This window comes from Ostrinia nubilalis, chromosome Z (genome assembly GCF_963855985.1).
Source record: "Ostrinia nubilalis chromosome Z, ilOstNubi1.1, whole genome shotgun sequence".
Classification (NCBI taxonomy): Eukaryota; Metazoa; Arthropoda; class Insecta; order Lepidoptera; family Crambidae; genus Ostrinia; species Ostrinia nubilalis.
In genome coordinates, this window is record NC_087119.1 from 23,197,070 (window position 1) to 23,211,160 (window position 14,091).

A 14,091-nucleotide genomic window follows, 5' to 3' on the forward strand; every position below is an offset into this window, starting at 1 on the left:
CAATTGTTGACAAAAAAAGCAAAAACCCGACTGCGTAAAGTGAAAACTTGTAAACGTAACATTTGTAAGCTTTTGTAAATACAAATAATACTTTTTTTTATCCACAACGAGGAAGCTCTTGACCTGTATCTCACCTGATGGTAAGTGACGATCAGGCCGAAGGTGGAAGCGAGCTTCACCCGGAATCCTCAACCATAGAGAAACTGGCTATCTTACCTCTAATTGCCGGAACACAACAATGCTGTTAACATTGTTGTTATGACGACAGACTTAGGTAAGATGGTGGTAGCTAGCCAGGCGGACTTAGAACAAGCCCAACAACCACCAACCAAACCGAACAGAAAAATCTGCCCCCACTGGGAATCGAACCCGGGACCTCTGCGTCTGAAGCAGGTGGTCTTACCACTAGACCACAGAGGCGGTTAAAGGACTATTACGCCCTTTTCACACGTCCCGGTTGCCGGCTAACCGGCGCCGGGTATCCGGTGGTAAAGTGTATGGGCATGCCGGATTAATTACGCCGGAACATGTGAAAGCTACGTACCATGCCCATACACTTCACCACCGGATACCCGGCGCCGGTTAGCCGGCAACCGGGACGTGTGAAAAGGGCCTTAGTCTTGTTAAAACCTCGTTGTAATACTTGTGTTACACAATGGGTTCACAAGTGTCTATCAACAGCGGGGTCTAACCCGCGTTCCTCGATTTACGATTCGGCCAGACCGACACCGACACCTTTGGGCTGTTGCAGCTCTAAATAAATAACCTGAAAACATTTTATCGTACCCGGTGTCCCTCTCACTATAAATTATCACACAACTGGTCATTATGGAAATCATTGGGGGTGGCCTATGTTCAGCAGTGGCTGAAATGACGATGACGATGGTGTCACTTCGAATTTAACTTCGATTCGCAAGGTAATCAAACCTTTTATGCTATAGTGTGCTCAAGAATTGTACATAGTACCATAGAATAATAATAAGTACTATAGTACACACCTTCATACCTAACCTCGAAAAAATACAAGAAATAAAGCTTTCAGTTTTATGTGATCCCTTGCCTCTAGGCGTCCCCCTCCCATCCCGGGACGCCCTTCTCGCCCACGGGACGACCTGTACAACCCCCAGGAAATAATATCCCTTCCCTGGGCGTCCCCTCTCATCCCGAGAAACGGGACTACCTCTACAACCCCCAGGACGAGCTCTACCATCCATGGGCCTCCCCTTCCATCCCGGGATGCCCCTCCCATCCAATAGACGGCTACTACAACCCCCAGGACGTCCTCTCCTTTCCCTGGGTATCCCCTCCCATCCCGGGATGCCCCTGCCACCCACAGGATGACTTCTACAAACCCCAGAACTTTCTCTTAATTCCCTGGGCGTCTCTTCTCATCCCAGTATGCCCCTCCCACCCAAGGGATGACTACTACAACCCCCAGGACGTCCTCTAACTTCCGTGGGCATCCCCTCCCATCCCGGGATGCCCCTCCCACCCAAGGGATGTCTACTACAACCCCCAGGACGTCCTCTAACTTCCCTGGGCATCCCCTCCCATCCCGGGATGCCCCTCCCACCCAAGGGATGACTACTACAACCCCCAGGACGTCCTCTAACATCCCTGGGCATCCCCTCCCATCCCGGGATGCCCCTCCCACCCAAGGGATGTCTACTACAACCCCCAGGACGTCCTCTAACTTCCCTGGGCATCCCCTCCCATCCCGGGATGCCCCTCCCACCCAAGGGATGACTACTACAACCCCCAGGACGTCCTCTAACTTCCCTGGGCATCCCCTCCCATCCCGGGATACCCTCCCACCCAAGGGATGACTACTACAACCCCCAGGACGTCCTCTAACTTCCCTGGGCATCCCCTCCCATCCCGGGATGCCCCACCCACCCACGGGATGTCTACTACAACCCCCAGGATGTCGTCCAACTTCCCTGGGCATATTCTCCCATCCCGGGATACCCTCCCACCCAAGGGATGACTACTACAACCCCCAGGACGTCCTCTAACTTCCCTGGGCATACCCTCCCATCCCGGGATGCCCCTCCCACGCACGGGATGTCTACTACAACCCCCAGGATGTCGTCTAACTTCCCTGGGCATCCCCTCCCATCCCGGGATGCCCCTCCCATCACAGGATGCAAATCCCACCCACAGGACGTCTTCTACAACCCCCAGGACGTCCTCTCCTTTCCCTGGGCATTCCCTACCATCCTGGGATGCCCCTCCCACCCAAGGAATGACTACTACAACCCCCAGGACGTCCTCTCCTTTCTCTGAGCATCCTCTCCTTTCCCTGGGCGTCCCCTCCCATCCCGGGATGCCCCTCTCACCCACAGGACGACGATAGTACAAAATATAACATTTTCAATAGATGGGGAAATAATAAAAAAAACAATAAAATCTTTATATTTCTTCCACAGAACTTGTGCAAAGTAATGGCAGCAAAACAGGAAATAAACAACAGTGTGCACATAATACGGGACTATTCCCACCTCTCTTTCCCACCACTGCAACTCCTGTGTAGCCAGGATCTACAGCTTGACCGCCAATAAAAACCCAACCAGTGACGGTCAAGTTTGTCCCGGGGAAAGTGTGCAAATAATGTGTACTTGCCTGATAAGCCCGCCAGTCCGCTCGGCCTTATGCGTATGCGCAGCGAAAGCGCCGACAGTGACCACGTCGTGGAAACCGGTCTTGTTCAGTGTGTCGTTGTGCACCCACATGCGTTGCAGGTGCAAGTTGACTGGTGCAAACTCCAGGCTCGCTTCGTCTAAAAAAAGAATAGCTTTTATTCAGTAACAAAAAGAAGCTAATATTATTCCTCGAGGACCTCACAAATCCTGTTGTAGGTCGCTATCAACCAGTCATTATGGAAATTATTGGGGGAGGCCTATGTTCAGCAGTGGACGACGTTAATTTTATTATGATGATGATTATTTATTACTATTCCCACTTCTCGTTCCCACTGCTGCAACTCCTGTACTCATATTTAGCCAGGACTAGACCCCAGCTGATTCCTGACAGATGGCTTGATCACCAATAAAACCCCAACCAGTGGAAAGCAGGGTCAAGTTCAACTATCAGAACCCGCAGCGAAATTAATACCGAAAAACACAGGAGGTTAAGGATGCACAAAGCAAAAGAGGGTAATAATTATCTTAAGTATTTATCATTTAGAAAAAGAAAACTTACCTTTTCGACTGCTGGGTTTGAAGTACGAGTTGTCAACTTGCTCCATGCACCTCTTGGAGTGACAATAATGCTTCAGGAGTGCCACGTGCACGCTGACTAGTTCCAGCTGGCGGCTCTGCCACTGGCCACACATCTCGCCGACTGATAATAACTCTTCGAGAAGCTCCCGCTCTCGTTGTATGTAGATATCTCTGTAAAAAGGTGTCACATTAATTGGATTTCTACCGACGCACACATTAAGATAACAGAGAGGTGGCAAAGGGATCACGGAATCAATTTGAACAGAAACACAAAGCAAAGTGGTTCTTATCTAAAGAAGACAACCGACCATAATAATTAGCAATATTAAATTAAAATTTTGTACTTACAGCAACTGCATCGGCATTTGGTAACACAGCTTCGATTCAGCCATTATCTCGTGGACCGTTATATCACCACCTAGTCCGGAGTGAAACCGGTATGTCACTTGATGGCTGTTCACGAAGTTCTGCTTCAGCAGGCTGCCGTACGAGGGAAACTTCAGCTTCAAGCCGAGTCTGGGTGGTAGAGACTGAGACCTCCGGTGGCATAGCACCTTTTGAGGTATATCGATGCTGTTCCTATCGTTGGTGTGGCTCGGACTCGTGCCGATGTATGAAGGTTCCAGGCTCCATCCGTTAATGGTGACGAAGCCGACGGTTTTGTTCTCACGAGTCAACAGCGCCACCCTTAACCTTTGCGCCTCCTATTAGAAATAAGATACTTTAGCATTTTTAGCCTATTTAGAATGTACGATATAAAGTAAAATTAATACCTATCAGGGTACTATTTGATGAGCTCATATTCAATTTTAAAGACTCAACCTGGCCTGATTAAAGTGAATGCTTAAATAATGAACTATGCAAGCGTATTACGATAATTTTTCGATCACCAAGTACGATTTTTCATATAACCTGTATACAAATAACTAAAGTTTACGCGCGGCTTCACTCGCGTGAATTTCGGCCTGCTAAGATATGTTACGCTGAGATAAAACATGATTATAAAGGTGAAAGAACTTTTTAAATAGTTCCAATAGTTTTTCGAGTTTATTCATTACTTAAACATACAAAAAAGCAAACCTCCAGCTCAATCTAGTGGACCTATTTGAAATAAATAAAGAAATAGACATAAAACATATCAAAAGCAAAAGATAATCTTAGTTATAGAACGTTAAGCTATAAAGTAACACACTACCCATTGTATAATTGAAACAGTCACGATAATGACAGTAGATGCGTCATGCCATTGTACTAAAATAATAAGAGATAAGCGCGGGCCAGCGCTTCGTACTATCTTCAAATGTTTGCAACAGGTAAATTGAAACTGATATGCGATAGCTCGGCTATTATGGCATTCGGATAAAAGATACATACTCTTTAAATCAGACAAAATTGCTGTTATGCATATTATTATGTATGCAAAATATAATGAAAGGAGGAAGGAAATCTAAATTTTATAGAATGTTAATTAATTATACAATTTATTAATATGCAATTAATTAATGGGGTATTTCTTAAGTAAATCCTAAATATAACTGCTGGCACTCGTTACTCGAACCAATCGCAATTTGGCTTAACAACCCGTGTACTGTTATTTTTTCACTGACAAATTGCACAAACATAAAAGATATAAACAAGTATTAATTAATTTTATGCTTTACTAATTACTCTGAGTGAAAGTAAAGAAAACAAGTTGTTTACAAGAAGTATTCGACTTTCGACCTTTAGTATCGGACTGATATGTTTAATGCGACCTATTTCAGAGTATTAACTTTCGACGCTGAGCTAGAACCCTTTTGCAGGAATACGAATAAGCAACTTAACTAAATCACACATATTGAATTAAATTAATTCACAAATAACTTGAAAACTAAAATGTATAATGTACGAATCTCTTTTAAAGATTTACATTTAGTAAAAGCTATCGAAATATTATTCAAAATAAAAAATAAGTTCTGTAAAATAAACACAAAAATATATTCACAGCAAAGTAAGTCCGAGTGCAGGGTAGATAAAACTAAATAGAAAATCGAGGTCACCAGTAAGCAGTGGCCTAATTCACGTATTTTGACAGTCAAGATCTCGCTGACGTTCAGAAGTCATCCCATTGAAAAACAGTTTTAAATCCGTATTCACAAGGGTCATTTAGATAGAACGATTACTCGATAGGATCGCAACTCATTGTTTTGTTGTCGTTGAAGTTTTTTTACGTGAATAAGTCTACAGGGCGGGGTCTAACATGTTAACGAACATCCTAGGAATAAAACTATTTAGAGTCACCTGGATCGTGCTAAGCTGTAACGCGGTGAACCCCATGGGGACTGCGGTTTCGGTGACCCGCTCTCTGACGTCATACACGACGATTCGGACCAGCGCGTCACCGGACAGTCCGTCGCTGGCCCGGAACAGGATCGTCTTCGAGAAGCTAGGGTTACTACACGTCTGGAATGGAAATATTTAGACTAGCTGAATAGATAATATTAGTTATAATGAATATCACAAATTACTAGCAACCTATAAAATAGTGTACATTACAATGTGCAAGTCAGACTTATCTTAATTTTGCATAAGGTGGAAACCATTTACATTTTTTACCCGTATACATCTATTTAAGTTAAAAAATGATAAAACATTAACAAACAATCAAAAACATTGCAACAAACGTCTTGATGGCTGTCTGGAAAATAATTATCTTTTAGCGATAAGACTGTCTATTTACTTTGGCTGTTATTGTTTTTGTGTTGCACAAAAAAAAGCGTTTATCTATTTTATTTGAAATTACTAACCAATTAATCCCAAAGCACAAAATATTTTTAAAGCACTACATTGATACACTGAATCCGTAATTAGCTTTTACATAGCCGAAATCAAGATAATTATTTAAAAATAAAAAATAGGCGATCGATATACTAACACAAAATGATAGAATCGCGTTTTGGCAGTTCATAAATTTACGTTTAATTAAACACAAATTGCATTAAACAAGCCAACTTAAAACATTTACAAACGAAATTGAATCAGTTAAAAATTTAAAATGTGTTTTGTAATCACCTCCACAATTTCAGTGGCGCCGTATCGTACGCTGAGTCCTTTGGGGTATCGGACGTAGATCACGATCGTGGGAGACGGGGGCCGGCCGTGGGCATCGCACAGCAAGTTGTCGCACGATAGTGCGAGTTCGCATAGGGGCACCTCGTTCATGTCTACACGAAAAAAAGTTTCAAATTAATTACAAAATATGTAAATAAAAATGTATTATGAATAAAAATATAAATGTATTATGGACTAAATAAGTTCAGTGCACAGATTTACACATTAAACATTACATACGATAGAGTTAAGAAATAAAGAAATAAAGCAAAAAGCAAAGGAAGAAATATCTAGAAATGTATAAAACGACAACTAAGTGCAAGTAAATAAGTCTCAAAAAGTATTGGGTCGCTGCAAGGTTTCACAATTCCTATAGACACATTTGAAGATAAATCAGAGAATACAAAATAACTTACCGATAATAATACCCTTCTGCATCCTGTAACTTGCTATGTCGATGATGGGTCTGATGCGGTTGAGCCGTTCCTTGAGTGCAGCTATCTGGGAGTTCATGTGGTCGTACGACGCCATCTGGATGGCTTTCAACCACAACGTTCGCTCGGATTCGTGGAATGTCGCCATCCGGTAGCAAACACCGTTCTCCCAGACTGAAAATAAAAAAAAATTAAATGCTTTGGCACCTTTTATTTAGATACAGACGACAGCACATCAGACTATATTTTTGGAGCAAACTAGCCTGTATTAAGTAAACTGGACGTGTACAGTCACTGCTATGCTACTGCACAGTGTATTTGTTTCATGTTGATGTAGGCAATAGGAATATACGAAGTTCTGATTACTATAACCACTGATAACCGTTAATAAAAAACCGTTAATCAGGTTAGCAATGTCTCTTTAATTATCTAAACCACGTGTGTCACACTACATACAGGGTGGAAACGATAAGTGATCTCACTCGATTATTTCTAAACTATACAAGATATCAAAAAACTAGTTACTGATCCTGAAAGTGCTTCATGAGATCTATCAAACGGTATCAATAATAGGTTACAGAATAAACTGGATCTATCTGAAAATTCAATGTTTCCAGCTTTCATACATTTGGTAAGGCCACATAATATTAAAAACTACACAAGATATCGTAAAACTGGTTACTGATCCTAAAAGTGCTTCACGAGCTTTATCCAATGGTATCAACAATAGCTTACAGAATAAACTGGATCTATCCAAAAATTCAATGTTTCCATCTTCCATACATTTAGTACTTACTTCCATACATTTAATACACTTAGTACAACAGTCATGGCACTCATCTCTTGATAATATTATAGCAAGTAAAGCTTAAAATTAATGTTTTCGATAAACAATTTTAAATGAGAATGCAAATTACGAGTTTATTTTATGTTTATTATTTAATTTAAAAAAATACACTTCTAATATTGTGTGGTTGGCATACATTTAGTATGGAAGCTGGAAACATTGAATTTTCGGATAGTTCTAGTTTATTCTGTAACATATTATTGGTACCGTTTGAAAGAGCTCGTGAAGCACTTTCAGGATCAATAACCAGTTTTTCGACATCTTGTGTAGTTTAGAAATAATTGAGTGAGATCACTTATCGCTTCCACCCTGTATTTCGAGAGCGCCCTGCCACATGGCCACGTGGCAATATGAATAACGGATTGCATTATTAGAATATAAAGAATTTCCTGAATGTGCATACATCATCAGATAAGGTTCAGTTTAAACTCAGTTCCATGTTTTAAAACAGAAAAACGGGGCACGGAATCTAATTGCTACGCGATGTTCCACAGCCCACAACCACTAGGTTGTGTAGAAATTAAAACTACATAGGTACTTAAATTGTATCATTATGATTTGAACGTGGCTGTTAATTGAAGCTATCAGCCACGTGAATTTAAAAAGCTCACTCCTAAGGTGGTTCACAAGCCAGATGTACTGATAGAACAGTAATTTGCGACAAAATCTACAAAAAACAATAATTTCATCAATAGTTCCGCCTTAATTTGCCAATTATTATCATGAATTTAAGCTAAAATATCAAGTGTGTGGTGTACACATGGCTCATAAACGATTTGCAACGTACATGCTACATAATGAAAAGAACAGTTGCAACAAAATGTACATAAATCAATAATTTATCAATAATTTTGCTGTAATTTAACAGGAATGCCAATTAAAATCACTAAACTATTGTAGTGTAGGTACATGTGGTTCAAAAACTTACTGATTTGGAACGGCCAATGTCCATTTTCATCTTGTGTCTGCACCTTGACCTGGTGATGACCCAGCACTATAACGCCCATGGGCTCGTACCATGGCTCCGGCCCTTTTAAGTAGAACAGCAGATTCCCTCTAAGTCGGAACCATCGCACCGAGCATCCTGTAAAAATAAATGTGTGAGTATGGGTATTTCAAAAGATTAATGATAAATAAATACAATTAGTGCCAAAGAATAATGGAAAACAACTAGAAAACCATTGCCACTCTGTTGCCACATGTGCATGTGTCTACCCTCAAAAGATTACCACTAAACACCAAAATTTACAAAACATTTTAATATTAAATGGAGTATTTTATAAAATGTATGGTAAAAATTAATTAGGCAGGTAATAATATGCAAAAATGTATTAGAGGTTCAAATCAATTTGTTTTAGAAGCATGTCTAACCATGTGCTTACACATGGTGAAATGGTGGTACAATTACAAAATATTAAATTAATATTGAAATTACAATAAACAAATATAGATATTAAACTTTAAAATAATAATGTGTAAGAGTAAACTTAGAGCAAAACTGGCAGAGGCTGGACAAGGCTACACATGAATTACGAGAGCTTACTAGTTAGGATGACGGTGTGGAAAAAGACCAATTAAATGTCCACAGGTCCTTAAATAGGTAGCCCGTATCATTCATTCAATATTTTTAAAAGAGTGTAAATTGGAGGGTAGTCACATATTTCGATTTTTTTTTTTTTTTTCTTTTTTTTACTGGCAATTATTGTAGGATTGATTAACTTTGAAACATAAATGTCATAAATAATATGGAATTAAAAAAAAATACTCCTTTTTTTACTCTAGCTTTGACTGATGCTATGAAACCATGACTATGAATTTGAATTTGAGAATTTTACATAATATACATAAACAAAATTGAAACAATACAAGTTCGAATATCTAGAGCCTAATCATCAGCATGCCACTGCTTTTATTTGCAAATTTACAAAAGCCAACAATATAGAGGCAAGCACGCGATACTAGCGGCGAACTATTGTTATCACTATTACATGATTTACATGGGGAAATTTAAACGCAAACTGTAAGAAACAGCTATGTACTGACCTTCAGATCTGCGAAAAAATCCATCCTGCCGCTCCTTCAACACCAAAACACCCTCGCGATCAAAATTCTGCGAGGTCTGCGATGCCAATGCAAATAATTCTTGTTTATTGTAACGCATTATGATGACATTACTTATTACACTGCTCAATAATCTTTACAGTACTTTATAGAGAAATTCGTTTCGAGGTGTGATTGGAAACAAAACATCGCTGGAAGACTAAAATAAATACTTCAATAATTTACAAGTTCAAGCCATAAATACCAAAGAAAGCTAAATTTAGTTAGATTAACATGATTAATTCATTTTTATGGGCGTTTCTTTTTAAATGTATCGCCAAAAATCTATAAAAACAAAATAGCGAGAAAGAAACACGCAGCTCGACAAAGTAGAAAAACTGCCCAGATTTATTTTTTCTTAAAATGACGTTTCTTAGTAGACGTCAACGAAAACACAGACATGAATAACATGTGTTTGCTCAAATGTTTTCGCAACGTTTCTCAAAGATTTTGCAAATATTGTCTTTGTATTTGGAAGTTTTCTATTTGTTTCGTTTTCAACAGTTTTGTTAAAATCAAGATAAAATATCCAAAATCTGTAAAAATAAAATATTTCCATTAGTGATAAAAGATTGTTATAGGCCGCTCAACTAAAATTGAGTCGAACACCCACTCACAATGATGTAAAAAACACAACAAACACAATGATATCTATTTTATAGCCTGACCAGGAACATAAAAACCCTGGCATAGAGGCGCGTCAATTGCATTTGATAGTGCAACACTGAGTACAGTCGTACCTGTGTTAAATTAATAGGCTAACTTTATGTATCAGGATTCTGGATTACGGGCTAATTTGATATTTTCATAAATTAACGAAAAAATATTATTATAGGTAACCAGGTTTAAATAAATTAAATGAAACCATCAATCGAGTTAGTAGGATTTATTTTATTATTCGTCAATAATCAAATTCATAACTTAAGTATTCAACTGCAATGTGTGCTCATGAACGTTTCAAACTCGGTACTTCTTTCCCAATTCCATAAAATTCAACACTTAGAAAGTGACAAAAAACTTTAAAATAGGTAGTTGAAACAAACCACAGCTAATTTTCATAGTGGACTGTACTATACGATAAACATGTCAGTCAATTTGACAACCTTTGTCGGAAACATTATTCAATGAAAATATTGTCCGAACCCTTAGTATTTCTCTTCGAAAAATACTTTAACACATTGTGAACCACTTTTCTTTCACGACCATAAAAATATTTTAGCAATTTAATTCACAAAATCAATTGCGCACATTTAAAATAAAGTTTGTTTACACTTTGACAGCAATAGACTGACATGCAAGGTGACATGTCAATGAAGTTTTCAGTTACTGTTGCCATTAAAAGAAATTAGTACCATTCGTTTTCCGCAACATGGCGAGGGTTTTTATGTTCCTGGTCAGGCTATATATTATATCATTGAACAAACATTAAAAAAATAATAGGCAATTTTGTTAAATGATAAGATGTTTTTGTTATTTGTGTAGGGCAAAACACGCGCTAGAGACCCGGCTTTAAACATTCAAGTTCAAATTACTTACTAGTACCACACTGTTGTTAAATAACTCCAAGCGAGTAAAAGCGAGACAGAAAACACTTGCTAGTCCTAAAGTCTGAGTATTAGTCCTTAGTCCGACTATGCAAAACGTCATCACGTTAGCGCAAATGGATAAATACAATAATAATATACGATAATATGTGTTTTGTATGTTTATGTACTTAAGCTTGCGTTGATGGCCTCAACACTCGTTGCGCTACCTAAAGTTAAGCCGCAAAATGCCGCACAACTTGAGGCGAACTCTATTTTAACATTAATCATATAAGTAATTGGAGCCGGTGTTAAAACTTTATTAAAATACAGTGCGACTGTGCGACATGAAAGAGTAGAAATTAATTATTTCGGAACTAATAATACTATAACAATATAATAACTTGTTCCCACCAAAACGACAAGATCTGGTGAAGTTGTTAAAAACTACACAGGTATTTAGCAACGCCATCCAGTAGGCCTAAGATGCGCACATCGACAATGACATGATATGATAAGACAATATTCGATCACGTAGATAATTTTATCGTTTTCCCTAACATGCGACCATCGATAGATAAGTCTATCGACCCGCTATCGCGTGAACGTGATAACCCAATTGTTGCCATATTAAGAAAAAATTGCGTTATTATGTTGGCCAACCTTGAAATATTTTAGCTCATTCGTTCAATCTCGTTCATTTCTGCTACTAATTCGGCTAAAACACATATCTTAAAGCAGTGAGAACGTCATTAAAAAAAAGTTATGTCAATTTTGTTGACATCAGTGTTGCCAGAAGGTTACTTTTGTAACCTTTTAGGTTACTTTTGAACTGCATTGGTTACTTTTAGGTTACACTAATGAAAAGGTTACTTTTAGGTGATTTTACAGAAATCGTAGAATTAACTTTTACAGGTTATTCAGTAAAAAATATTAATAGTGACAATTTAAAAATTATGTCATAAACTGCATTTAAACATGAATTTGATTTATTATTTGTTTAAAAAAAATGAGTTTTAGCGAATGTTTTTCGATAATAAAACGCAAATCCATGAAACGTTTTTATACGACCGGTCACTTTTCGAATTTCGATGATCAATTGTATTAATTTTCCATCCATGAACAACCTTACACAATCGCTCCGCACCCCCCCCCCCCCCCCCGTATGAAGGTTACTTTTTATTCAAAAAGGTAACATTTTTTTTATATTTCTGGTAATTTCTGACTAGACCCGACTGGCAACACTGGTTGACATTGACTTGATTGAGGGGTTTTTGGCGGGCTTTTGAACGCACTAGGCGCGATTTTCGAAGCCAATTTTGTATTTTTCTCTTTTTGTGTTATAAATAGTTATCTATCTATTGGAAGTCGTTAAGTCAACTTAAAACTCGACTATGCCGGACGGGGACGGTAAGGACCCGCCCAGGGGCAAGGAAAAAAGGAAGGCACCAAACAGAGATCACACCTCTGCCGTCCGATCACTATAACGCCGTTAAGTGCAAAAACCACTTTCGGAGAAAAACGAGTTTAAAGATCACGAATTAAAAAAAAATCGCTGTTTCAAAAGTAAAAGAGTAATTTGTAATTTAAATATATCATTTTAAAGGTATTTTTAAGAGCTACAATTGACACAAACTCTCACGACGCTACATATTATAGATTTTGAAATATTTTAATTTATACATTTTAACTCAGTATTATTGAAATAATATCTCAAAATATACACAACTAAAACGCCGGTATGGCTACCTTAACGGCGTTTAAGTTTTGGATCTTGAATAACTTTGATACATTTGTAAAATGAGTTTCTAACTAATAATTCTACTAAACTTTAATGCCGTTAAATAGTTTAACGACGTTTTAGCTCGATAAAACTATTATTTTTTAAGGTGAAAATACTTGCCATAAATGCAGCTAATGTTAGCTAACGTCATTTAAGTCTAGTATTAACACATAAATTACGAAACTATTGGTATGCCTGTTTGATTCGTTCTGATTACAAGACTAAAATGCAGTTAAAAACAAAACTTTTCACCATAACGGCATTTAAGCTAAGTACTAGCTACTTAATAGTTCAGGAAATAAAGAAAATTGCATTTATGTCAAAAATAACAAAACCTGTTTTAGTGTTGAAGATGTATATTGATTTTTAAAAAAATCAAGTCTTTACTATTTTTAGCAATCGTTGATATCAATCATACGTTTTATTATGATATTTTTTAAATTTACCACTTTAAAAAAGTAGATACTCATAAAAGACAACACAAAATAAAATCTTTACATTTTCATTATTTGAGATCAATTAAAACCAACTATTGAAAGTTCTGAAACTTAGCAGTTTCACAATAATAAAAATAATAAGTGACGACACTTTATTACCAATGCCGCAATATATTTATATTATTTTGCCTGTTTACTGAAACAGGTTACAACAACAATGTTTTGTAGTTAATAAAAATTGAGATCTATTTAATTCAATAATAATGTACAACGCGGCAAGCCTTACCTAATAAATTAACTTCACGCTGCTTATAATAATCACCTAGGTAGTGAGAATGGTGAGAATCATGTTTATCAAATGGAAATAAACTAAAATTCTTAAATAAAATAGTATCAAATTAAGTCGATTATAAGTGGTTCACGGTAATATTCTCAATACATAATATAACTACACCTTTACTAAATTTAATTTTTTCTTCGTGAAATGTTGTTTTAATGATAGCAATGTCTTTTTACACGTAATTACACAATGTTACTGTCCATTTGTTCGTTTTTTGACATTAAGGGCATATTTCACAATCGCTTAGTAAGGGCCTGTTTCACGACTTCTGAATAAGTTGTGGATAGCCTATGTGACGGATCATTTGACACATTTT

The 14,091-nt window shown here is 37.8% G+C and overlaps 1 protein-coding gene and 1 long non-coding RNA gene across 2 annotated transcripts in view; one reads left to right on the forward strand and one right to left on the reverse strand.

The window, feature by feature from the left end:
* Positions 1-10,010, reverse strand: part of LOC135087073 (inositol polyphosphate-4-phosphatase type I A-like) — a 29,776-nt gene extending 19,766 nt beyond the window's left edge. Inside the window, exons 1-8 of the mRNA XM_063981917.1 lie at positions 9,636-10,010; positions 8,521-8,676; positions 6,728-6,919; positions 6,273-6,424; positions 5,502-5,663; positions 3,570-3,925; positions 3,202-3,392; positions 2,623-2,779 (exon numbers count right to left, since the gene is read on the reverse strand). Coding sequence (XP_063837987.1) covers positions 2,623-2,779; positions 3,202-3,392; positions 3,570-3,925; positions 5,502-5,663; positions 6,273-6,424; positions 6,728-6,919; positions 8,521-8,676; positions 9,636-9,753 — 1,484 coding nt within the window. The 5' untranslated portion in view covers positions 9,754-10,010. The remainder of the gene's footprint in view (positions 1-2,622; positions 2,780-3,201; positions 3,393-3,569; positions 3,926-5,501; positions 5,664-6,272; positions 6,425-6,727; positions 6,920-8,520; positions 8,677-9,635) is intronic.
* Positions 1-14,091, forward strand: part of LOC135086721 (uncharacterized) — a 227,931-nt gene that overhangs the window by 119,953 nt on the left and 93,887 nt on the right. The window lies entirely within an intron of this gene.